The sequence below is a fragment of the Eptatretus burgeri genome, chromosome 10 (genome assembly GCF_056783735.1).
Source record: "Eptatretus burgeri isolate ZD-2024b chromosome 10, Ebu_testis_v1, whole genome shotgun sequence".
NCBI lineage: Eukaryota > Metazoa > Chordata > Myxini > Myxiniformes > Myxinidae > Eptatretus > Eptatretus burgeri.
The window spans coordinates 6,289,136-6,315,442 of record NC_140970.1 but is presented as its reverse complement, the minus strand read 5'-3'; the positions used below and the strand labels follow the sequence as shown (position 1 = coordinate 6,315,442).

Below are 26,307 nucleotides of genomic sequence, written 5' to 3'. Positions count from 1 at the left end.
AAAAATTATTTTGGATACAGGAATAACAAGAAATCCTGATGAATATATGTATGATATTCTATGGGGTGTAAGCGATTCAAGGATAATAAGGGATGAGGAAGGAGTTGAAGAAGAGAGGGAAGAGGAGGAAAAGGAGAAGAGAGAGAAGGAGAGAGAGAAGAAAGAGAAGGAAGAAAAGGAGAAGAGAGAGAAGGAGGAGGGAGAAGAAAGAGGAGGAAAAAGAGAAGAGAGAGAAGGAGGAGAGGGAGAAAAAAGAGAAGGAGGAAAAGGAGAAGAGAGAGAAGGAGAGGGAGGAAAGAGCGAGACGAAATAAATATGAAAATATGGAAACCGATGAGATTAAAAAAAGATTGGAGGTATTTCAGAAAATAACTCAACCCACCGAGGAGGAAAACAAAGAATTGACAAGTCTATTTGAAATATTTTCGACAAGACTATTGACATTGACAAGCTATTCATTTTAATTCAAGTTTTTCATTTTGTTTCTTAAATAAATGGAGGAGAGAGTGAAGGCATTTCTAAGGATTCTTTATGTTTTAAAAATTAAGATTCAAATGTGCATGTTGGAAACTAAAAAGGTTTTTGCACTCTGCAGGAATTTTTCACATAAATAAATGAGTTATTGTCTCAAATGTAAAAAGAAAACTAATACTAAAAATATTTCATATATTAAAAGTAAAAATAACAGGGTTATACAAAAAGGTATATGTTCAGTGTGTGGTTCAAAAAAAATCAATTTATCTCCAAACACAAACGAGGAGGAGATATACAAAAATTTTTATCAGGAAGTAAATTTACAACTACTGGAATACCAGGGGAATTACATCTTCCAGGGTATTCTTTCTGTGGTCCAGGTACAAACTTGGATAAAAGATTAGATGAGGCAGACAATCCTAAATCCTGGAGTGAGCGCATCAATAGAGTTGTGTGCATGAGACACGATATTGATTATGGGAATACCACAACGTTGGAAGAAAAGCATGAAGCCGATAGAGAAATGTTGTATAATTTGACTCTGATACAAAATCCAACCTTGAGAGAAAAAGTTGATCAGTTCATTGTGAAGAAGATGATCAGTGCTAAATTGAAACGTGGACTTGGAAATTCAAAAAACTTATAGGCTCTAATGATGTCATTAAGACTGAAGAGCAATTAGCTGATGAATTACATAAACCAATATTCACAAAGTTTCAGAGAAGGAAAGTTTATTCCAAGGAAGTTGATTATATCTGGTCTGCTGATTTGATTGAACTCAATAATGATAAGGGGTACAAGTATGCTTTAACCGTTATTGATTTGAGGAGTAGATACGCATGGGTTGTACCATTAAAAAACAAAACAGGTAATACTCTTATGTTAGCCTTTCAACAGATATTTAATAAAAGTAAGAGAAAACCTAAAAAATTGTGGACTGATGAGGGTAGAGAGTTTTATAACAAGACATTTATGAATTTTCTAAAAAATAACAGTATTACATTATACAGTACCTTTAATGAAGGGAAGGCAGTTGTTGTTGAACGTTTTAATCGTACCTTGAAAGAGAGACTATATAAAAAATTCACACAACTCGGTTCACAACAATGGTCATCTTTTATTCAGGATATTGTGGATAAGTATAATGACACGATTCACACGTCAACAAATATGAAACCATCAGAAACATTTACAAAATTAAAATATGAAAAAGAGATTAATGTCAGAAAACCTAAGTTCAAAGTTGGTGATATCGTAAGAATATATAGGTGGAAATCTCTTTTTGAAAAGGGTTTTACCAAACGATGGACGAAAGAACTTTTTAAAATTGTTGATGTAATAGATACGGTTCCTTGGACTTATAAGATATATGATTTGGAAGGGGAAGAGATTTTAGGTTCATTTTATTCACAGGAATTACAAAAGACAAAGATGAATTGAAATTTTTTTTACTCCGCCCCTTTTTGACTCCGCCCACACAAAACCCACCCACATAAACCCCACACAAACCCCACCACACACAAACCCCTCACAAGCTCCACACAAAAACTCCACCCCACACAAGCTCCACACACACAAACCCCACACAAGCTCCACCCATATTCATCATATTCACATAATTAGTGATTAGTTAATTAGTTCCCCACACACAACATGTTTATTTAATTAAAAAATTATCCACCCATCCACACAAGCTCCACTCATCCACCCATCCACCCATCCATTTATCCACACAAACCTCATCCACATAAGCCTCATCCACATTCACCCCTCCCACATAAGCCCCACCGAAGCTCCGCCCACATAACCCCTGCCCACATAACGCCCTCCCACACAAGCTCCACCCACATAAACCCTGCCCACACAAACCCCACCGAAGCCCACCCACATAAACCCCACCGAAGCCCCACCCACATAAACGCCCTCCCACAAGCCCCGCCCACACACGCCCCGCCCACACAAGCCCCGCCCATATAAACCCCACCCACACAAGCCCCGCCCACACAAGCCCCGCCCACATAAACCCCACCCACACAAGCCCCACCCCCTCACCCCCCCTGTGCGCCCCCCCCCTTGACCCACCACCTCCCTCATCCCACCCCCACCCTTCCTCACACACACACACATGGGGAGGGGAGGGGTGGGATGAGGGGGTGATGGGTCGTTGGGGGAGCGCACCTACCCCCCCTCCCCCCTCCCTCTCCTTCATGTCTTAATCCTTTTTTTGAAAACCAAAATCAAGTAATTGTAAACAAAACAAATATAATGAATCAAAATTGAAAATATTAAATATTCATTTGCGAGAATGTATAATCTTTCCCAGCAATCTTCTTCAGATGTCTTGTGATTTCGAAACTCAGACACCATATTCTGTTTTGAAACAAAAAGTGGATAATAATTAGATTTTATAAAGATAATTACATGGTAATATGAGTAAGCCTGGTGTTGGTTCTAAGTTCAAGCCTCGTTGACCACTGAATTAACACACCAGGAGGCCGACTCAGCCTGTCATCCTTCCAAGGCCAATAAAATGAATTCCAGTGTACTGGTAAAACCGCGTCCAAACTAATGATGCAACCAACATAAGACGACATTCCAAAGAGAGAGTGATATTAATAAAAGAATAACTAAATAATAATTCAGAAACATTTACCTCCAGAAAATCATGTGTTGTACCAGATTGCTTCAACAGCTGATGTTGTGTGATCGAGCTGAAAAAAAAAAGAATGAGTCAAGGGTATAGATGGAGAGACAGACAGAGAGAGGTAGGTAGAAAGACAGACAGAGAGAGATGCAAAGAGACAGACAGGGAGAGATAGAGAGACAAACAGACAGGGAAAGAGACACACACACACACACACACACACACACACACACACACACACACACACACACACATACATACATACATACATACACATATATATATATATATATATATATATATATATATATATATATATATATATATATATATATATATATATATATATATATACACACACACACACATACATATATTCACACACACACACACACACACACACACACACACACACACACACACACACACACACACACACACACACACACACACACACACACACACACACACACATACACACACACACACGTGTCTCACCATTGGTTTAATTTATTCGAGATCAGAGGCCGTGATAAGACTTCGTACCAGTTATTATAAATGTTTTTCAATTCTCTTCTAAAATCATTGACCTCTTCAATAAGAGCATTCATTTGATGCACCTCATCGTGATATGTAAACTCCACTTCTTCCAAGGACCTGCCAGGAAAAAATATATATTTTCGCATTATCAAGATTTAATTTATAATCAATTGCTTCATTGTTCAAAGAGGAAACCATAAACAAACTTACCAACTTTGTAGTGAGCTGTTATCTTCATCGGAAGAGAGTGAGTCCATGTCTCAGTTTTTTTTACCATTGGTACAAGATGGCAAAAAGATCAGAGGCCGTGATAAGACGTCGTGTCAGTCTTTAAAAATGTTTTTCAATTCTCTTCTAAGATGATTGACCTCTTCAATAAGAGCATTAATTTCATGCACCTCGTCATGATATGTAAACTGCTCTTCTTCCAAGGACCTGCCAAGAAAAAAATATATATCAGAATTATCACGATTTAATTTATAATCAATTGCTTCATCGTTCAAAGAGGAACCTATACACAGGCTTACCAACTTTGTGTTGAGCTGTTTTGTTCGCGGAAGAAAGATCGCTCATGTCTCAGTTGTAAAAATGAAAATCCCGTCTGGCAGAAACTTTGTCTGGCGAATCACTTATAAAGCAACGATGAGGAGATTGCTTAATCATTAGGTGTGGCCACAGGAAATGACGCTTCGGGAGAGACAGCTTGGAAAATAACTGGGAGATATATTCTCAAATTGTATGAATCATTTTTAAAACGTACTTAAAATACCCTAAAATGGTTTTGATTAAACATGTTTTCAGTTCGTGTTCTGAGATAAAATATAAACACGAGACCTTGTCTCACAGAATAGTTCCTATTTTTTCACAGCATGACTGTCCAAAAACACTTCCTCATTCACACAGCACGACCGTGTCAAAAAAAACACTTCCTCATTTTCATGACACGAACTGAAAACATTTGAAACAAAACTTTTTTTATGGCGTGGTTTATGCACAAAAATGATTTGCAACTCGGGCGGTGGCCAGATGAGATCATTAAGAGAAGTTTATCATTTCGTAATGACACAAAAGGGGTATCTTAAAAAATATAAAGATTCAAATGTTTTGTTTTTCAATATTTTAGATGGGGATTATTGTGCAAAGAAAATTAAACTATTGAAGGAATTTGAGAATGAACAAATCTTTATAGGTTCAATGAGTGAGCTAAACAATATGCATCGGTTATTTGATAAAAAGTGTCCCGAGGCTTAGACGTTTTAGATATTTCTTTCGAATCACCTTTAACAAATCACATTACCACTTTAGTACTTGAACAAATCTTTATCTTATTGCTTGGATTATTTGAAAAAAAGCGTCCCCAGGTTCAAAGGGGAGACAAATAAATATACCTTGGGATAAAAAGGGGGTTTATTTTTAGGGAAAAAAATATGAATCGCTGAAAATCCCCCATTCATTTACATGGGGAAAAGTGAGCCAGAACCAGTATATTCACCCTACTGACAACCTTATGGATGAACAGACGGACATCAGGACCAACTTTATAAGTTTATCTCTTCGATAATTAAGATGTGTTGACCTAACCAGAGCTATTGGGCCAGACAACAGACATTCTTGGTTCTGTCACATGTATTGTGCTCATCATACATGTTAATGATAGATGAGAGCAGTAAAAAGGAGAAAAAATTGTGAAAAGATTTCCATTATTTCAACCGGAAACAGTACAATTCTATAATGTGTTGGACAGGAAATGACTAAATCACAGAAACTCCATCACGAAACAAAAAGTGATGTGGAAGTAATTTATAGAAACACAGCCTGCACAGTGGTTTAAGAGGGAAAAAAAGATTCTGTGATGGCTCTTCTTCTTTCAGCTGAGGCACTTGGCTGCGGGTAGCATAAATTACTGGGATCGAAGCTGTGCAGTTGGCCAGGGTGTAGTGAAGAGCAGGAATTTTGAATTTGGCTATTGTGTTGATGATGGCTTGCCGACTGTTCAAGAAGGACACCGTGAGATTTTTAACATTCAGCAACTAATGCCGGCAGACGGGATGCCAGTTTAATGTTCATGCAATGTCCGGGGCCACACATGCACTACACTGGATGGGCCAGCGTGTCCCTTGCTCTTCGCCGACAGGCTCGTGCTCAAGGTTCCTGCATGCGCAGAGCAAGATAAAGTAATTGCTCCACTTTGTCTGCCTGTATGAAATGATTTTCAATTTTTTTTGACAGCCAAACAGGAAACTTACTGTTTTTAGGGACTTTATAAAGGACACAAACAGGCCTCAATAACTAATTTAACGTGTTAAATAAGGTGGTGTAAAACATGGTAATTCCCAAATGAATCTATGGCAGGAAACTTCCAATTCAATGTTGTTGGTTTTTGGGGAGAGAGTTTAACTTTCTTATTTCAATTGAATTACATAGCCTGGTGTTGGCGCAGTGGTTAGAGCAGCGGCTTGGGATCCAAAAGGTCCTGAGTTCAAGCCCCGTTGGGCCACTGAATTAATACACCAGGGGGTTGACTCAGCCTGTCATCCTTCCGAGGTCGGCAAAGTGAGTACCAGTGTACTGGGCTGGTGTATACCCCGGATAAAATAAGTGTACCATATCCCTGTGTTGTAAGAGGCGACCAGGGTTGCGTCAGGAAGGGCATCCGGCGTAAAACATGTGCCAAATCACTATGCGGATCATACGGATGATCCGCTGTGGCGACCCCTACCGGGAGCAGCCGAAAGAAGAAGAAGAAGATTTCAATTGAATTACATATAAACTGTATTTTGAACACTGTCGAACACAAATCACCTTGTCTATACTTCCAAAAACCTTCGGTTTAGCATTACATTGGCAAAATTGTATGCCATCTCGACCAATCAAATTTGCCACTCACACTTTCAGGGCAGGGGAATATCAAGATTCAAACAAAATAACGCCACCCAGTGATGCAATGCCAGAACTAACTTCATCCAAAAATTTGACCGTTTTGTGCATCTTTTTCTCAAAGATTATTCCAAAATCATCAGTTTCTTCCAGAAAAGTTTGGAAGTTTGTGATTGCACAAACCACCATCTCTTAGCTTCCCACATCTCTTCCCCCCCCCATCCAAAACCATGATCTTTTCTATCCCCGTTAATCTACCCCAAACCCACCTCCTTCAAATTCCTTGCTTTCCTTCCTGAAAGTCCCTGTAGTGTCCATCTTCTTACCCGTGTACCCCACCCATTACCCCGTGTACCCCACGCCCATCCCTCTCCCTTCCACAGATTTCATGTCTATTCCCCACTGCTTTTAGTGAGGTACCTTGTTAACAAAAATGCCAAGGACCGTTACACTGTGGACAAAAGCACAATTTTGTTAGCAAAGCTTTGCCCATGTATAAGAATGAAAAAGAGCTCCAGCTTCAAAAAATCTGATGACAGGAAGTGTATTTAATGACGTCACAATAGACTAACAAGATATTAGCGCAAATTAATGTATAACATTAATGTTAACAATGTATAAGGTTGTGAAGTACTGTGCCGAGATTTTTTTCAAGAAACAGGTAATTGATATATAAGCCTTTTTAACCTCACTATGTTGCAGTGATGTCATTGCTCAAATGTGTAAAAAAATAAATAAAACAAAACAAATGAAAACAAAACATAACAATTAGGGGATAAATGCAAGGGTGCCCGGTCTCAAATCTCATTTAAGACCATGTTCAAACAATACATTCCCAGGAATATACGCGATCTTAGTCTAGCTATTCAAATTTAGCATTTTTCACCATCTTATAGTGGGCTCATTCTTCTGTATGGTACGTATCTTAGTCTTCAATTCGTTGCCAGTCACCGTGATCATGAAAGTAGTAATTCACAGTAAAAGCAAAGAGGACCAAAATTTTACGACAGGTATAGTAAATGACATTAGGATGTAAAGAAAACACACCCAAATAGTTGGTTCTTTCTTAGCCGATCAATTTGGGTGTTGTGAGTGTTTTGAACTGCAGTGGAAGTAACGAAGCCTAGAAGATAGGCCCTAACGTTATGGCTAGGGCTATTGTTCACTGTAAGTAACATTAGGCCCCACCAAAAGTTAGGCCTACAGTAACCTTTAATTATAAAGCACGCCAGTCGTAGTACCCTGTGACTCGACTATACTGTGTATGGTTTTCTGCATTATTTCCTTTCAATTACAGGTCATCATGGATTGGAGTGCTTGCATAATCTGCAAGAAAACTACACCGGAAAAACTATCTTGTCCACAGAAAGGATTTAAACATAATGCCAGAGAAGTATATGTTGCATTCCTGGGAAATGTTGAGGAGTTCAGACAAATAAATGCACTGTCAGTTGATGTAGAATATGGAACTGAAGGAACAGTAGAAACTTTTGTGAAAAATAATGCCTCATGGCATTGTTCTCGCCATCAGAAATTCAACAATTCCAAACTCAACAGACAAGTAATGAGGAAAAGAAAACATGAAGCCGAAGCTCCTGAGATGAGACGGTCAAAGCAGCAGTTGGTATTTGATGCCAAGTGTGTGTGCATCTTCTCTGAAAAAACAGGCGACCAAAAATTACACAACTTCCAAACATTTGGCACTGATCAGTCCCTCAGAAAAATGGCAACTGATATGCAGGATGACCAACTCTTGTCCAAAATAACAGGGGGTGGTTTAATCGCCCTAGAAGCCAAGTACCACCTGAACTGTTTAACATGATACAGAAACAGACATCGGGCTCATCGCCGTGAAGGTGTTTCTTCCAACACGGAAAGAGAACGAGCAGATGCCAGAGCGTTTGTGGAGTTGGTGTCTTATGTTGAGTTTGCCATTGAGGATGGGACATACAGTACCTGTTCAAGTTTTCAGATCTTCATGAGATGTATGAACGCCGTCTTCAAAATCTTGGGCATGATGCGTCAATTAACAAGAGCCGGTTGAAAAGCAGGCTTCTTGAGCACTTTGCCGACACCGGTGTGCAAGAACAGACAGATGGCAAGAACATTGTTCTTGTATTTCCAGAAGGCATGCAAAAAAATGCTGAAAGATGCTCTGCATAAACATGACTATCAAACAGAAGCGCTACTTTTTGCAAAAGTAGCAAGAATATGCAGAGAAGAAATGTTTGGAGAAACACATTTCAAGTTTTCTGGCAGTTTCCCCCCAAGTGCCAGACAATGCTTCCGAGTCTTACACTCCTGTCATCAATGATCCTTTATGGACCAAACTTGAAGAGCGATGTTAATGACACACAGGCTTTTCAAACAATGGCCCAGTTAGTGTAACTTATAATAGCTCAGTCTAAATTACTGGAAAAAATGCTCTGGTGGTGTTTTAAGTTCTGTAACTCAACGGGAAGATTATTATGAACTAAAGTCTCAAGATATGGATGTTAACTAATCAAACGAATTTATGTGCAGATGGATCTAATACGAGTTTTTCTTTTGCTGGATGACGTTAGAATGATGTCATAAATGTTTTAAACATTGTCTAAGAAGAAAAATGACAATTGCAGTGAATTCCTTGACCTCGGAAACATATATTTTGATGTCAAAATGCACTTCACACCTTAGTTGTAAGTCATTGATTTTTTTATAATACGATTACATAATAATAAGCTGAAGACGTCATAATGACGTCAGATATTACACTTCCCATCATCATTTTTTTTTGGAGCTTACTTTTTTTTTCTCGAAGGTATACCATGGAGATGCTTTGGTGAAAAAAATGTGCTTTTGTCCACCGTGTAATGATATTTTCACAATGGTACCCCACTATTTCTGCTTCCCTTTCCCATCCCTCCTGTTTCCTGCTCCCCTTGTTGTACGTTCTGTATGTTAGCCTCGACAATGTATACCAAAAATGTTATACGAGCCTTGACAATGTATACAAAAAAAATGCATCTCAGCGGAGCATCGTCAGCTCTGGACTGTACCATTGGCCCATTGGCTTCATGTGGTTACAATCACGTCTGTTATTCAAAGTTCATGGAGAAAGCTAATATACGAGATGTGTTCAAAAAGTATCCAACCTTAATTTTTCGTGCGTAAACAAATGAAGCTCGGGAGGCATGGTTTGGTGCACGTATGTAGGCGATCCTAATCCATATGCGTGAATATTTTCCCGCCTACAGAAGCTGTCAGTCGCCGACAGACCGTCGATGAGTGAGGAAGTGTAAGTGAGCGCCGTCGGATTTTCGTTTTTGACAAAATGACGGAAAAACTTGAACAAAGCTACTGCATCAAATTTTGTGTAAAGCTTGGCGATTCCCAAGTGGAAACGATCCGCAAGATTCAACAGGCCTTCGGGAACTAAGCAATGGACACCACACAGATAAAAGAGTGGTACAACAGCTTCAAAGATGGTCGCACATCAGTGGAAAGTGAAGCACGTTCTGGTAGGCCCTCAACATCCTGAAATGAGATCGTCATTGACCAAGTGAGGACCCTGCTGATGCAGGATCGTCGAATCACGATCAGAGAACTTGCAGACGAGGCGGGCGTCAGCATTGGATCCGTTCATTCCATTGTGACAAAGGATTTGGGCTTAAGGAGAATCTCAGCGAAGTTCATGCCAAAGCTGCTAACGATCGAGCAGAAGCAACTCCATTTGGAGATCGCACAGGACATGCTGGAGACTGTGAACAGCGATCCCAACTTCTTCAACACAGTGATCACTGGCGATGAGACCACAGTGATCTGTCATTTTGTCAAAAACGAAAATCCGACGGCGCTCACTTACACTTCCTCACTCATCGGCGGTCTGTCGGCGATTGACAGCTTCTGCAGGTGGGAAAATATTCACGCATATGGATTAGGATCGCCTACATACGTGCACCAAACCACGCCTCCCGAGCTTCATTTGTTTACGCATGAAAAATTAAGGTTGGATACTTTTTGAACACACCTCGTACATCGTGTTCAGGAACGCAAAGCAAGAGTTGAAAAGACCCTTCCCATATCCTTGTTCTCAAGATTACGTGGGGTAAGGTGTTCGATGAACTCTCTAGTTAGAAAATGTTATATTAGTTTTAATTATACCACGATAAATTATTAATGAAACATCATTAGGATTACTTGTTTATGATAACCCGATAGCTCAATGTCAAAATTGCAAGTGCAGACAATGTGCAAGTGCAATACGACTTTGCTCATATGGATGAGTGATCATATTATACTTGGCTCACTTGGCTGTATAAGTTCCCTTTATGACTTAGTACAGGGTGTTTCAAAAAGAGTGATGCAACTTAAAATGTTTATTTACAAATAAACAGAAACCTCAGGAACATGAACCAAATATTTCTTGAAAGCTTCTGATATGGTTTTTTTATCACTGATTGCTATTGCAGTACGTCACGGCTAGAGTTAGTGAGAGCCGAAGGTCTGAAATTGGCATTTACGCAAAATCCTTGTAATCGACGTTCTTGATGTGTGCCCCTCCGCGGTTCAGACAGGCATTGATCCTGACTCCAAAGTTCTGTCACATTTCCTGAAGGTCTCATGTGGCACTGCAAGGAGGTAGTCTGGCATCTCCTGCTTCAGATCATCCAGTGTGGCAGAGTGGTTGGTGTAGACAGAGCTCTTGGAAGCCCCACCAGAACCAGTAATCCAGAAGTTTCAAGTCTGGGCTATGGGGTGGCCAGTCATGAGCAGTACCCAGGGCAACGAGGGCACGGCCCGATAGCGCTCACCGCTGATCGTCACCATCCTGTTGTTGTCATTCTCAAACCAGTATGGCCCTAGCATTCCCCATCTGGCATTGAAAGGCGCAGAAGCATATGACTTTTGGCCCTTTCAGGTACCTCTCAGTGATCTCTTCAGGTGCTTCTGCTCCCCAGAAAATGTTGTTGTGGTTGTTGATGGCACTGTTCAAGTGGAAATGGGCTTCATCACTGAACCAGATCAGGTTGATCCAGTTTGGGTACTGCTCCATCTTGTCACTGAGCCAATTTCACATTTCAAATCTCCTTCTCATGTCATCTTGACTCAGTTTATGCCTAATAGAGATTATATATGGGAAAAGCTTCAATTCCTTTGTGAGGATACGCCAGACTAATATGTTGGTTTGATGCCTAGCTCCCGGGAGCACCGGTGGTGGGACTTCTTGGGACTCTCCACTGCAGAATGCCGCAATGGCTTGCCTCTTGGTTACTGATGCTGGCCTGCAACTGTTGCCCTTGCTCGGGTTGTGCACTGTACCCTTCTGCTCAAAATGTTTCAAAACACGTTGAATGGCACAATTTGTTGGTCGTTCACGTGTTCTGAAGTCGTATTCCTGGCAGAACCTCCGGCGGTTGTCAACATATGATTTAGTCTCACACCACAGAGCCACCACTTTTGTCTTCTGCTTCACTGTTAATGGCATAGTTGAGCTACAGAGCTAGAAATCCCAGGGAACAAATACCATGATAACACCACCAAATCCTGATAAGGAAAACCGTTTCAGTCAACAAACAAAGAAATGGCAGGAAGTCAAAGGTGTATCTATCTTTTTGAACCACCCTGTACTTTTCATCCTCTTAAGCTGGACGAAAAAAAAAATGACTGGTCTTTTTCGCATTACCAACTAATTTTGGGTTTCCATGATCAAATCACATATACAGGGTGTTCCAAAAAGACATGGACAACTTTGGTTGTGAATATATTTAGTCCCACAAATGATACAACGACACCCTTTGTTTTATATGATACAGAAACTCAAAGTTTTCTTTATTTTCAGGTCTGGTGGTTTAATGTAAAAGAAAGTGGTGACTCCACATGAGAAAGCTCAGTGCGTTCAATGGTTCATCGAGACGAGATCCGACACGCAAGTTCAGCGTAATTTCCTTACAGGATATGGAAGGAATCTGCAATTGCAGACGAGTATCAGATAATGGTACAGGAAGATTATAGAGACTGGAAGTTGTCAGAGACAGAAAAGTCGAACAAGCACAAATGCAGCAGATGTTGAACGAGCGCATGAATCATTTCAACAAAGTCTCAGAAAAATCAAGTCGATGCGCATCCAACGAATTGGGACGACAAACCACCATTGCACACAGGCTTTTGCATAAAAGACTGAAGCTTTATATGCCTATAAAATGCAGATTCTGCAGGAACTCAAATCAAATGACGGACCCAAACCAAGGCGTTTGCCTTGGAAATGCTCAGTCACAAAAAGGATGATGAATATTACCTGAAAAAGGTCATGTTCATAGACAAAGCTTGCTTTTATATATCAGGGAAGGTCAACCGGCACAATGTGAGGATCTGGGACTCTGAAAACCCCCACGTGGTCATTGAACACATACACGACAGTCCAAAGGTCAATGTGTGGTGTGGCCTTCTCCATGACAGCTTGGTGGGTCTGTTTTTCTTTGCAGAAGATAGAGTGACAACGATTTACATGAACATGTTGGAAAGGTTCGCCTTTCCACAGATTGAAGACCTGCAACCCGATCTCAATTTTCTACAGGACGGTGCTCCCCCTCATTGGACCTTAGTCGTTTCAGTCGTCCTGAATGAAATATTTCCAGATCGCTGGATTGGCCAAGACGGACCAACTGCCTGGCCACCACGATAACGAGACATAATCCCCCTTGATTTTTTTTCTGTTGGGGTTTGTCAAAGATGTTGTCTACAACACTAAGGTGGCAAACCTGTAGGATCTTCGTTCTCGGATCACAGCTGCATGCGCACAGGTGGACGCAAACATGCTGAGCTGAACATGGCAACAACTCGTATACTGCCTTGATGTCCTGCTTGATAAATGGAGCTCACATGGAAGTGTATTGATGGTGTGCACAAAACTTTATGAGTTTCTATATCATATAAACCAAAGGGTATCATTGTATCATTTGTGGCTCCAATTATATTAACAACCAAAGTTGTCTGGATCTTTTTGGAACAGCCTGTACTGTTAGTTTGTTCATCGTCTAATAATGCCTGTGGAATTTGTGTAAAAAGTACAGTGATGTCTCTTCATGTTGTTGCTAGTTTGTCAGATAACGTTATTGATCTTTCAGCATTTTGGTGAATTGGTTCACAAGAGCCGGTCTACACGAACAGTTAAGGGAGCCCGGAGAGATGACATTGTTCGCTCCAACTAATGAAGCACTCCAATCAATGGCACCTGCCAAGCTTGCCCGTTTGAGAAGTATGTTTCACCTTACTTCTCACACTCGTACCTCTGAGGCAATATGCCAATTTGAGAAAAATTCTGATTCTTGGAGAAAAAAAAATCCTTCACTTTGCTGCTTCTTTCTACACATGCCAAAAGCACCTTGTTTCCAGGGAACCGAGAGGAGCTGGCTGAGTTTCTTCGTGCACACCTGAGCCAGGGGGTTCTTGTGCGTGGTGGGATGGTGCCTGTGGGCACAAACCTTGTGACATCAACAAAGGGAACACCGCTGGAAGTAAAAGTGGTAAATATTCATGTTTAACCTCTATTGCACATACACACACACACACACACACACACACACACACACACACACACACACACACACACACACGGTCCATCCGTATGTGTGTCACGCTTCATTGTAAGGAGTTCCTGCTGTTGTAGAATTATAAAAATGGTACCATTGGACCGTTTAATCTGAAAAGGTTCCTGTTTTAAAGCCAGGCTTTATTGGATTGAAGAAGAAGCAGGACATCAGGCTTTAATGTAGCAGTTCCTGCTGTTCCAGGAAAAAAATGATATAGTTAGTAGTAGTTGTACTCTCATATACTTCCTGGCAGTTTAAATTAACTTTAGAATTACAAAAGGTTATGCTATTGTGATTTATGTACTGCAGTTGGGTTTGCTGGCAACTGAAGTGATTGCAGTTCCCATTACACTTGTCTGCAGAGAATAACTATATGTTGTGAAGGAATGCTATTTTTTGCCTGGGGTTGTAGAATAATACAAATAGTACTGTTAGAAGGCTCATAAATTTACTTGGTTGGAAATCTAATACTTGATTTACTTGTAACAAAAATTATCTGCTTAATCATAAAGATGCCCGTTTAAAAAGCCCTCTTTCAGAGCTTGAGGAAGAAGAGAATTGGAGCTTCGATAACAGCAGGAACCCCTTCAAAAGACATGGAAGGAACACACAATTATCTTTGATGATATTTCACACAGCAATAGAAAATATATATAAAAGTACATGGTAGGAACACACAAACAACCACAGCCACCATGACAGCAAAAAATTGTTAACCACCTGTGGACAGCTAGTGTTAACACCTCGTGGACAGTATTGTAACATGCATAGAAAAAGGACTGGGGTTGGGAGAAGGTGTATATTTGTGTAAAGAAGCACTGCCACTGTTTGCACCTGTACTGAAGTAACTTTTGGAGGGGTCCTGTCTTGGATACATGAAAGACTTACTGCTAATTTTAAGCAGCAGATCTGTCTGATGAATATATGTAAACCCCATTCTCCCCTCCTCTTTTAGATAACCCCTCTTACTCAACTCCCACTCTTCTCCACATTGGATATGACACCACATAAGCAGTTCAAGAGTCCACCCCGCATGTGGCTGTTAAAAATAAAAATAAAAATAAACTGCACACCGGCACCTTCATTTCAGTCAAGTCCAGGCATTAAATGCAGCGCGGTTGCTTAAATGTGAGTAAAGCAGAGGTTTACATCAGGCACCAAAAGTTGCATGACAAATCAAGACCACATAAATTAAGCACAGCGTGTTCAGTCAACCATGGGCACCTCAAAGGAAGTCAAGTTAAGTGACAGCTTCAATTCAGTCAAGCCTGAGCACCTTATGTTCAGTAGTGAGGCAGTTGAGGGTTTGTAGGAGTCAGAGCATGATGCAATGCTTGCCGGTTCATGGATCACCACGTAGTGGTTTGTACGTACAACGCATCTGCACGCTATGATCTACTTACATGATCACTTTGACCACACATGATGAGTTGCACATGCTGAACAGCCTGCCGGTGTGCAGGCTCAGTCTCTCCAGCTAACACCCCCCCCGCCCCCCTGGTGACCCCACACCCAAACCCTCCCTTGGCTCATTTATTATCTGTCCAACATTTAAGGTTACTTTTGTCTTTTCACATCAATCCTCCCTGACCTACACCCTGTGTGTGTGTAAACCATTCTTTTGGCAATAGGTAGAGTAAGATTTGTCAATAGGTCACACTTCCGATTCCGATTTTTGAGCTTCAGTAGTGTCTTCATGGTCTCTGCCGACTTTCTCAGAAGATTCAGTTTTCCCGGTCGTTTTTTGTCATGCATTTGTTGTTATTTTGTTGTCTACGTGTTTACTGCATTTATAGTTCGGTTTTTTTTTTTAAAGGTGTGCCACAATTTGTGATTATTCGTCAGACTTTTCATATCGGGTTATTTGAGGCCTAACTTTTTCCGAGGTTGTGCACGATCGTGTTTATTGTCTTTTCTCCTTATCACCTTCAGCTTTTTATTTTCACCACAATCCCCTTACCACTTTTTCAGTTCCTCCCAATTATACCCTTTGTTTAAAGTCTTAAAAGATAAAAAAATAAATAAATATAACGAATCTTTCCCTTCTTACCTTACACCTTCCATGACATCCTCTTCATCCTCCAATTTGCCAATCCACATTTCCATTCCCACTATGATTGTGAAGGTATTCACCACACACCTTCACAATCTTTTCTTCAACCTTTTTGCTTAAGGGTAATTCCACGTAATAATGGACATGAAGCATAAAATTTGAAAATGTATTTTTCAAAAGGATTTCTGTTGGACGGTGTTGAGTTAGGTCTGAATTTTCATAATTTATGCGATATTTACTCCGTGGATGATGTTACGTGATTTGGTGGCCATCTTGAAAGAACTGCCTCAACGTCTTCCAACGGTAAGTCATTCTGTCTGTTATCATTTTGTCGAAAATGTTACGTCCGTTACAGTGAACTTTTCAAAATATTTTAACAAACAACAGACAGATCGTATCGTTGGAATATAGAAAGTATGCTACTAATGCTTAGTTTGCTTACCGTGAATGAAAGGTATACTACAAATTCGTTATTTCGCAGGATTTAAGAATTGTGCTATGGCCAATTTTAGTTGTGTCCAGTTCGATGTTACGTCCGTTACACCTTTTAAATGTTGATTTTTGCTTTAGTAGTAGACTACACAGTGGGGTTTGTACCAATATCAGAAAGCCATAGAGACTAATTACGATATGTAATAAAGAAACTCTCTGTAATATGGCCAACCTTTTCAAAATTTCAACATTAGTGATGCAATTTTTGTCTCAATGTTACGTCCGTTACGCTGGAATTACCCTTAACTATACCTCTCTTACCTGACCTTAAGAATAAATAAATAAATGGTTCTTGGAGTTTCAACTTCCTCTTTCTATATTCTATCATAATTCACTGCTCTTCTTCCTCTTGAAAAGGCTGATTTCAATTCAATCTCTCATACATTAAATCTCTAAAAAATTCCAATTCTTACAGCTGTTTTCCATTCGCTTAACTCGCCATTATTCCACCCCTCCCCGAGCGTTTTTAAACACATCTCTGACTTGAAAATATCAAGAGCCCCAGTTTGCAATGCATGTTCGTATTTTTATCAATCGTTCTCTTTGTCCATCTTCAGTGCCATTTCACCCCACCACCTCAAATCTACCTCTTCCCTACTCCTCCCCCCTGTAATAGCCCCTCCTTAACCCTCCCATCTTGTCCTTCATCCTACCTCCCCTCTCACTACCTCTCTACTGCCCACTTTACTAAAAGTTCCTCCTCTGGTGTGCCAAACTGTGTGGTTTTCAAACATCTGATGGAGTACTGCTCTCCCCTCTGGGCTGGTGCTCCTGCCTCCCACCTTTCTCGGCTTCACGCTGTAGAAACCAAGGCATTTCGGGCCATTGGCATCTCCCGCAATTAGGCTGTCTTTGGGCCTCTCACTCAATCACCGCAGGTTGGTCGGTGGTCTTTCTGTCTTCTACCATCTACTCTCCAGCCTCGCCCCCCCCCCCCCCGCTCTCTCTGCGATTTGTCCCCACCACATTTCCACAGGGCGCTCAAGGTCCGCCAACAACCCCCTTCTGGTATAACTACCAAAATCATGAATCACTGCTCACCTTCACTCTTTTTTCCCGCCTTTGGAATAAACTCCCTCACTCTATTCATTCCCATTCTTCCCTCCAGGCCTTCAAAACAGCTGTTCACCACCACCTCTTATCATCCCCCATCCAAATCCTCGATCTTTTCTACCCCCGATAATCCACCCAAGCCCACCTCCTTCAAATTCCCTGCTTTCCTTCCTGAAAGTCCCTGTAATGTCCATCTTCTATTCCCCATGTTCCCCGTCCCATCCCTCTTCCTTCCACAGATCTCCTAATGTCTCTGTTCCCCACTGTTTTGTCCTTCCCACTCCCTCCCCTCTTGTCTCATGCCCCCCTTGCTGTGCGTTGTGTGTTAACTCTCACATGAGCCTCGACAAGGTATACAAAAATCTGTAGGCTCCATTCCAAACTAACATATCTCACTCTCTCAATCTGTACACCCCTCAACATCTCTCTCATGCTCTTTATTTCCTTTCATCATCCCACCCATCTCCTCTCCTCCCCACCACCGCCCCCCCCACCCGAATTCTGTTCCTCCCCACACTCTCATCTTTATCTTACCACTATGCAGTCTCATCCCTCCCTTCTCCCTCCTTCCCCATGGCAGTGCCTTCTCTCGTCGTCTTCCTCAAGTAGCACCCTCTCAATCCTCCCTCTCAAATAAGCCACCTCTTCCCTCCTCAAAGCAAACTTTGCTCTCTTCCCCTCACCTTTCTCCAAAGCTCCGCCCACACCTTTCTCCCTCAAATCTCCCCACTCACATTTCTCCCTCAAATCTTCCCCCTTCTCAAATTCCCCCCCCCCACTCACATCCACAAAGCTACTTCCTACCCCTAGCCCTCTCTCTTCCAACTCATTCCTCCACCTCCTCCAGTCTTCTACTTCTCTCTGCCCCATCTCTTATTTCTCCCCACTGTGCCTCATCCCATCACCACCAAACCTGTTGGCCTCTTTCTCCTCATCCTGCCCTCCCCCCAAGCTCTTCTGCAATCTCCTACACACTGTTAACAGCTCTCCCTATCTCTCACTCTCCTCACTCATCTTACCCACCTCCTCCCCTCCCTCTTCCTTGATGGTGTGGACCTCAAACAACCCGGGTCCTTTGCTCTTACCTGACAGATCTCTCCATACAGGTTGCCACTGACAAACCAGACATAATCTGCGAAACAGAAACTTTCCTCCTTCAAGATGTCTCTGACTCCTTTGTATCTCTCCCTGGTTACTCCCTCCTCAGGTAAGATAGACCTGAGCATCGTCTCGGCGGTGGAGTTACTCTATCAAAAAACAACATCTTTATAATCTCAAGACTGAACTCCCAAACCTGTCTCCCTCCTCCAAATCCTGGTGGCATCTGGTCAAGTGTGTTTCTGGTGTATGTTCTCCCTCCATCCCCTCTCTTACCTGATTGGTTGCACAGCTGACATTGCATGTGAAAAGGCTGAATGCCTCAACTATGTTTGCTTTGACAGCTTGTGTCCCAAATCCATCATTTTCTGTACCCACCTTCCCCAGTAGCATCCAGCTGCTCCTAGATTCTGTGTCCTTTTCTCCCCAATATGGTGGAGAGTTTGCTGTCAAACATTGACTCTGATTCTGCAACTGGTCCAGACGGCATCAGCCCACATGTCCTAAAAACCCGCTCTGCTGCTCTTGCTCACCCTCTCTCTGTTCTATTTGCCCTTTCATTTGCTCAATGTCATCTGCCTTCTGCTTGAAAATGAGAAAACATTACCGCACTGCATAAAAAGGTGAAAAAACATATCCTTGCAACTACAGACCAATCAGCCTTCTCCCAATCATCAGCAAGGTCATGGAATCCATCATCACGTCTTCCTCTTCTCCAATGGCTTGATTTCCAATCATCAATTTGGGTTCAGACCAGGTCACTCGAAGCAGGACATGCTGCCTCTGCTTTCCCATCAATGGATGGAGGTCCTCACTGCAAGACATGACATCAGAGCCATCTCCCGAGCCATATCGCGAGTTTCCGATATGGTCTGGCATCCAACACTGTTTACCAAACAATCTTCTTATGGTATCCAAGGCACTCTCCTCTCACAGCTCACAGACTTCCTCTCCTGTTGTAGTCAACGCATGGATCTTAATGGAATTCTCTCATCTCCTCTTCCAGTCCAGGCTGGAGTTCCTCAAAGCAGTGTTCTGCACCCTGTGCTTTTTCTAATCTTCATCAATCATCTCTCTGACTGGAAAATCCTCTGCATCTTTTTGCTGATGATTCCACCATCTGCCGTACCATCTGTTATCCCTCAAATCGGAAGGCAGCAGCCTCTTCACTCTCTGCAGACATGGATAAAAAATCACAAGCTGGTCAAACACTTGAAACATGTCTTTCAATCGTGACAAATCTCACACACTCGCAATGTCTCTGAAAGGTCCATCTGGAATCCCACCCCCACCCCCAGACCCCCCTTCTATCTTCTCAACAATCCTCTTGAAGAAGTTCTGTCACTCAAGCTTTTGGGTCTCACTATCTGCCATGATCTTTCCTGGGAAAGCCACATTTCCAAGCAAGCCTCCAAAGCCAGTCACTGACTGGGCATCCTCCGTTGTGCAAAGTCCTTCTGCTTCATGCTGAGGAAACCAAGGCTTTCATGATCATTGGTATCTCGCACGATGGAGCTGAGTCTTTGGGTCTCTCCCTCTCTCACCACAGGCAGGTCAGTGGTCTTTCTGTCTTCGACCAACTCCTTTCCGGCCTTGCCACCCCCCTGCTCTGTCTGTGGTTTGTCCCCCTAATATTTCTGCAGGGTCCTCAAGGTCTGCCAGCAACCCTCTTCTGGTGAAACTGCCAAAATTAAGAATTACTGTTCACCTTGCCCACATGGTCACGTGGTTAGGATACCTGGTTTACACCCAGGTGGCCTGGGTTTGATTCCCGGTGTGGGCTCCACAATAGCAGGAATCACAAACACTAGCGTAGCCACTCGAGTAAAACTGAGTGGCAAGCAATTGAAAGGTGGACCCAAATGCGCTCGATCAGATGATGATGATTACTGCTCACCTTCTCTCTTTCATTCCTCTTTTCCCCACCACTGAAACAAACTCCCACACTCTCTTCAATTCCACTCTTCCCTCCAGGTCTTTAAAACAGCTGTTCACCACAATCTCATATCTTCCCCCATCCAAAACTATGATCTTTTCTACCCCTGTCAATCCTCTCCAAACCCACCTCCTTCAAATTACGTTTTCCTTCCTGAAAGTCCCTGAAGTGTCGATCTTGTTTATCCTGTGTCCCACCCCATCCCACTCCCTTCCATAGATCTTATGATGTCCCTGTTCCCTCATGTTGTTCTGCTTCCCTCCACCACCCCCTTTGTCATATGTTTCGTGTGTTAGCTCTTATAAGAGCCTCGACAAAGTATAATTTTTTTTTTTTAAGATGTCTTGTCACTTGTAAATTTATTTATTGCTGCTGCCACGCTAGTAGATGATAAATGGGTTTTTGGGACAACCATTCAAATGAATGGGGGAAAAGGGAAAAACTTTCTGACTCAAGCCCCCAAAACTCAAAATAGCAGACTGATTTTCTCCCCACCTATCCCCTTCCCTTCCATACATGCAAATGTAAAATTGAGACTGATTTTCTCCCCACCTATCCCCTTCCCTTCCATACAAGCAAATGTAAAGTTGAGACTATGAAAGATTCAGACTTACTGATTAAAGCACTTCTTCCCCCCAACATAATCACAGTCTTTTTATATCTTCATTATACTCAAAGCAAGCTGTTTTAAAATGAGTCAGTCTGGAGTCAGCCAAGTTCCCTTGCCCAAAGCAAAAATGCGACTCATTTCCAATGAGAGACACACCCAGAAAAACCCATTGTTTTCACATTTCATTGACGTCATCAACTTGCCATATTTATTGCTTCATATGCCCGGGTTTCGTATTTATTGCTCGGGCTTCGTATGTTTTATTTAGAATATGGAACGTTCAGATTATTACTACAACCTTGCAGATCAATCGTTTTCACAGGATGAGAGGTGAGATCCTTGAACCCATTCATTATTTGTTGTTTTATGCAGAATTAAATTACTATACAACCAATAATTATCGCATGTCTTTTTCTAACAGGTTGTCCCCAATAAGAACATCATTGATAACTGATATGGAACATGAGTTATTTGAATTAGACGATGAGTGGCGAAAAATGAATGACTTCCTTGACGACATTCGATCGTTCAGAAGATAATTGAATGACATTTTTGTTGGCTGACAAGAAATTCTCTCACGTCCTCTGACCTTGAATGAGTCGAGTCAAAGGTGAGAAAGTGTGTGTGTGTGTGTGTGTGTGTGTGTGTGTGTGTGTGTGTGTGTGTGTGTGTGTGTGTGTGTGTGTGTGTGTGTGTGTGTGTGTGTGTGTGTGTGTGTGTGTGTGTGTGTGTGTGACGTGTGTGACGTGTGTGACGTGTGTGACGTGTGTGACGTGTGTGACGTGTGTGACGTGTGACGTGTGTCTGTCTTTGACTCATTATTATTTTTCAGGTTAGACACCTGTCTGGATGAAACAAACACACAACTTAATCTTCTGGAGGAATCTAACACGACACTCTAACTTCTGGAGGTAAATGTTATATTTATTATTGTATTAATATCATAATATAATCATCTTTATATTCCCTAATTGTTCTTCCCTCTTTGTTTCGAACAGAATATGTTGACCAAGTTTCAAAATCACAAACCATCAGACTGCTGCGAAAGAAGATTTTGTTCAATGTTTGTAATCTTGATTTATTATCCCGCCCCCCCCCCCCCCCGGAGCGAGGGAGCGGGATATTGCAATGGTCCGGTTTGTTTGCCTGTTTGTTTGTCTGTCTGTTAGCAACTTTACGGCAAAACGACTTTAGCAAACACTATCAAATTTAATCCACAGGTGGGCAATGAACCTTGGACGACCCCATTAACTTTTGGGTCCAATTGGATCAAAGGTCAAGGTCCAGGTCACGAAAAGATCAAAATTGTTTTTCGCTCATAACTTCGTCAAATATGATCTGATTTACTTCAAACTAAGCTTATAGTGAACCTTATTCTATTTGTCACTTATAATCCTACCCATTCCTATAGTGAAAAATGCATATTTGTGAAGATCGGTAGGGTCTGAAGTTTTGGGGGTCATGGTCATCGGTCAAAATTACAAATTTTCCATTAAAACTAAAACATGGTGACAAAAATACAACTTTACGGGAAAATGGCTGGCTCAAACACTGTCAAATTGTATCCACAGGTGGGTAATGAACCTCGGACGACCCCATTAACTTTTGGGTCCAATTAGGTCAAAGGTCAAGGTCAGGTCACGAAAAGGTCAAAATCGTTTTTCGCTCATAACTTCGTCAAAAATGGTTTAATTGACTTCAAACTAAGACTAAAATATTCCTTATTCTGTTCCTTATAATCAACATTCAGGTTAAGGATGTATCAAATTTAAATTTGATCCCCAAAATAACTTTATGCCTTAAATGGGCAGGATTTGTTGTGCCTGGCACCACTTGTTATATATGCTTTCCTTATAATTATCTGATTTTGAATGACAAGAAAAGAATAAAGGAGATGTAAAGGTGGGGGGGTAGGTGCCCTCCCCCAACGACCCACCACCCCCCTCATCCCTCTCCCCTCGTGTGGGAAAGGGTGGTGGTGGAATGAGGGGGGTGGTGGGTCAAAGGTGGGGGTGCACAGGGGGGTGGGGCTTGTGTGGGTGAGCTTGTGTGGTTGGGGCTTGTGTGGGTGGAGCTTGTTTGGGACGGGCTTATGTGGGTGGGTGGGGCTTGTGTGGGTGGGGCGTATGGGTGGAGCTTGTGTGGATGTGGCTTGTGTGGGTGGAACAACTTTTTAAATTAAATAAACATGTTGTATGTGGGAACTAATCACTAATAATGTGGATATGATGGATGTGGATGTGGCTTACGTGGGTGGGGTTTGTGTGGGTGAGGTTTGCGTGGATGTGGCTTTTGTGGGTGGGGTTTGTGTGAGTGGGGGGTTTGCGTGGGTGGGGATGGTGTGGGCAGAATCAAAAAGGGGCAGAGTTTAAAAAATGGGTGGAGTCAAAAAAAAAACATTTTTTCAATTTATCTTTGTCTTTTGTAATTCCTGTGAATAAAATGAACCTAAAATCTCTTCCCCCTTGAAATCACATAATTTGTAAGTTCAAGGAACTGTACCGACGACATCAACAATTTTAAAAAGTTAATTTGTCCATTGCTTGGTATAACCTTTTTCAAAATGAGATTCTTACTATATCACCAACTTTGAACTTTGACTTTCTGGCATTAATCTCTTTTTCATATTTTAATTTTGTAAATGTATCTAATGGTTAAATTTTCGTTGAGGTATGAATCGTGTCGTTGTACTTATCTACAATGTCCTGAATTAAAGATAACCATTGTTGAGAACTGAGTTGCGTGAATTTTTTATATAGTCTCTTTTAAAGTGCAATTAAAATGCTCAATAACAACCGCTTTTCCTTCATTAAAGGTGCTGTATAATGTAATGTTGTTATTTTTAAGAAAATTCATAAATGTTTTGTTGTAGAACTCTGTACCCTCATCAGTCCACAATTTCTTAGGTTTTCTCTTGCTTGTATTGAATATCTGTTGGAAAGCTAACATAAGAGTATTACCTGTTTTGTTTTTCAAAGGGACAACCTACGCATATCTACTCCTCAAATCAATCACGGTTAAAGCATACTTGTACCCCTTATCATAATTGAGTTCAATTAAATCAGCGGACCAGATATAATCAACTTCCTTGGAATAAACCTTCCTTCTATGAAACTTTGTGATTATTGGTTTATGTAAATCATCAACTAATTGCTCTTCAATCTTAATGACATCATTAGAGCCTATATGTTTTTTTAATTTCCAAGCCAAAGTTTCAATTTAACACTGATCATCTTCTTCACAATGAACCTCTCAACTTTTTCTCTCAAGGTTGGATTTTGTATCAGAGACAAATTATACAACTTTCTCTATCGGCTTCATGTTTTTCTTCCAATGTTGTGCTATTTCCATAATCAATATCGTGGCTCATGCACACTTCATCAACCCTCTTGATAGGTTTGCTCCACGGTTTAGGATTGTCAGCCTCATCTAATCTTTTATTCAAGTTTGTTCCTGGACCACAGAAAGAATACCCTGGTAGATGTAATTCCCCTGGTATTCCAGTTGTAAATTTACTTCCTGATAAAAACTTTTATTTATCTCCCCCTCGTTTGTGTTTGGTGATGAATTCACTCTTTTTTTGAGCCACACACCGAACATGTACCTTTTTATATAACCCTATTATTTTTACCTTTAACATACGAGATATTTTTACTCTTGGTTTTCTTTTTACATTTTAGACAATAACTCATTTATTTATGTGAAAAATTCCTACAGAGTGCGAAAACCTTTTCAGTTTCCAACATGCACATTTGAATCTTAATTTTTAAAACATAAAGAATCCTTAGAAATGTCTTCACTCTCTCCTCCATTTATTTAAGAAAAAAAATGTAAAAATTTAATCAAAGTCAATTACACCAACATCATCAATAATATATTCTTTTCCTTCTTTCTCTTCTTCATCTCCACTTTCTCGTTTAAATCTTCTCCCTGAAATTGATGTTAATAGTCTTGACGCATATATTTCTAAGAGACTTGCCAATTCTTTGTTTTCCTCCTTGGTGTGTTGAGATTTATTTATTTTCTGTAATACCTTTGATCTTTTTATAATCTCACTGGTTTTCATATTTTTATATTTATTTATTCTCGCTCTTCTCTCTCCTCCTTCTCTCTCTTCTCCCTCTCCTCTTCTCTCTCTTCTCCCTCTCCTCCTTCTCTCTCTTCTCAGTTTCTTTAACTCCTTCCTCATCCCTTACTATCCTTGAACCACTTTCACCCCATAGAATATCATACATATATTCATCAGGATTACTTGATATTCCTGCATCCAAAATAAAAATTTTTACAACAGGAAACCAATAAAAAAATTTCTGATTTTCAAAAAGAGCCTTGCGTTTTCTTAACTTTAAAATTCTTTCATTATTTAACATTTTAGTTAAATCCAAACTTGTTGGTTTATTAACATCAGTATAAAGCCAATCTTTTATTGAAAATACCTCATTCTTATGTTGAAGAAAATATTTATTAAAATACCGAATACCCTTTTCTTGAAGGTATGCTTGGACACAGAAATGATAATTTTCTTGAAGCCTTCTTGCTGTCATTTATGTATCAGAAATATATGACAGATTAATATTATGACAGGAAACACCCCCCCCCCCCACACTCCCCAAAGTTGATTCATTTTGTATTTCCTTACTTATTATATATAATCCTGTTCTTTGTGTTTTCATTATATAAACTATGGTAAAACCATTATTGATTTTGTCCTTATTAAATTATTTTATTTGTTGTTTGCTAATCGGGCTTCCACAAAACTCGTTCTCGACACCAAGTGGATAATATTCTTCCTTACGAGACCTATTTAATTGTTCCAGGTCTTCTAGGTTACATTTAAATGACCAATTATACCCTAAATCATTCATATTATATCCCCATTGTTCTATTCTCATACAAACGATACGCCCTTCTTTATAAAATTTTATTTTAATTGGAACTGTGAATTCTGTATTAGTGGAG

The 26,307-nt window shown here is 40.8% G+C and overlaps 1 protein-coding gene and 1 long non-coding RNA gene across 2 annotated transcripts in view; both read left to right on the top strand.

Moving 5' to 3' along the window:
* Positions 1 to 14,058, top strand: part of TGFBI (transforming growth factor beta induced) — a 67,082-nt gene extending 53,024 nt beyond the window's left edge. The window contains exons 12-13 of the mRNA XM_085899922.1: positions 13,642 to 13,772; positions 13,910 to 14,058. Of these exons, the coding sequence (XP_085756048.1) occupies positions 13,642 to 13,772; positions 13,910 to 14,058 (280 nt within the window). The remainder of the gene's footprint in view (positions 1 to 13,641; positions 13,773 to 13,909) is intronic.
* A 4,011-nt stretch (positions 14,059 to 18,069) lies between these two features.
* Positions 18,070 to 23,250, top strand: LOC147017895 (uncharacterized). Its single transcript, XR_015062176.1, has 3 exons — positions 18,070 to 21,958; positions 22,181 to 22,259; positions 22,347 to 23,250. It is a non-coding gene; the product is annotated as an uncharacterized LOC147017895 (long non-coding RNA).
* Positions 23,251 to 26,307: the final 3,057 nt, after the last annotated feature.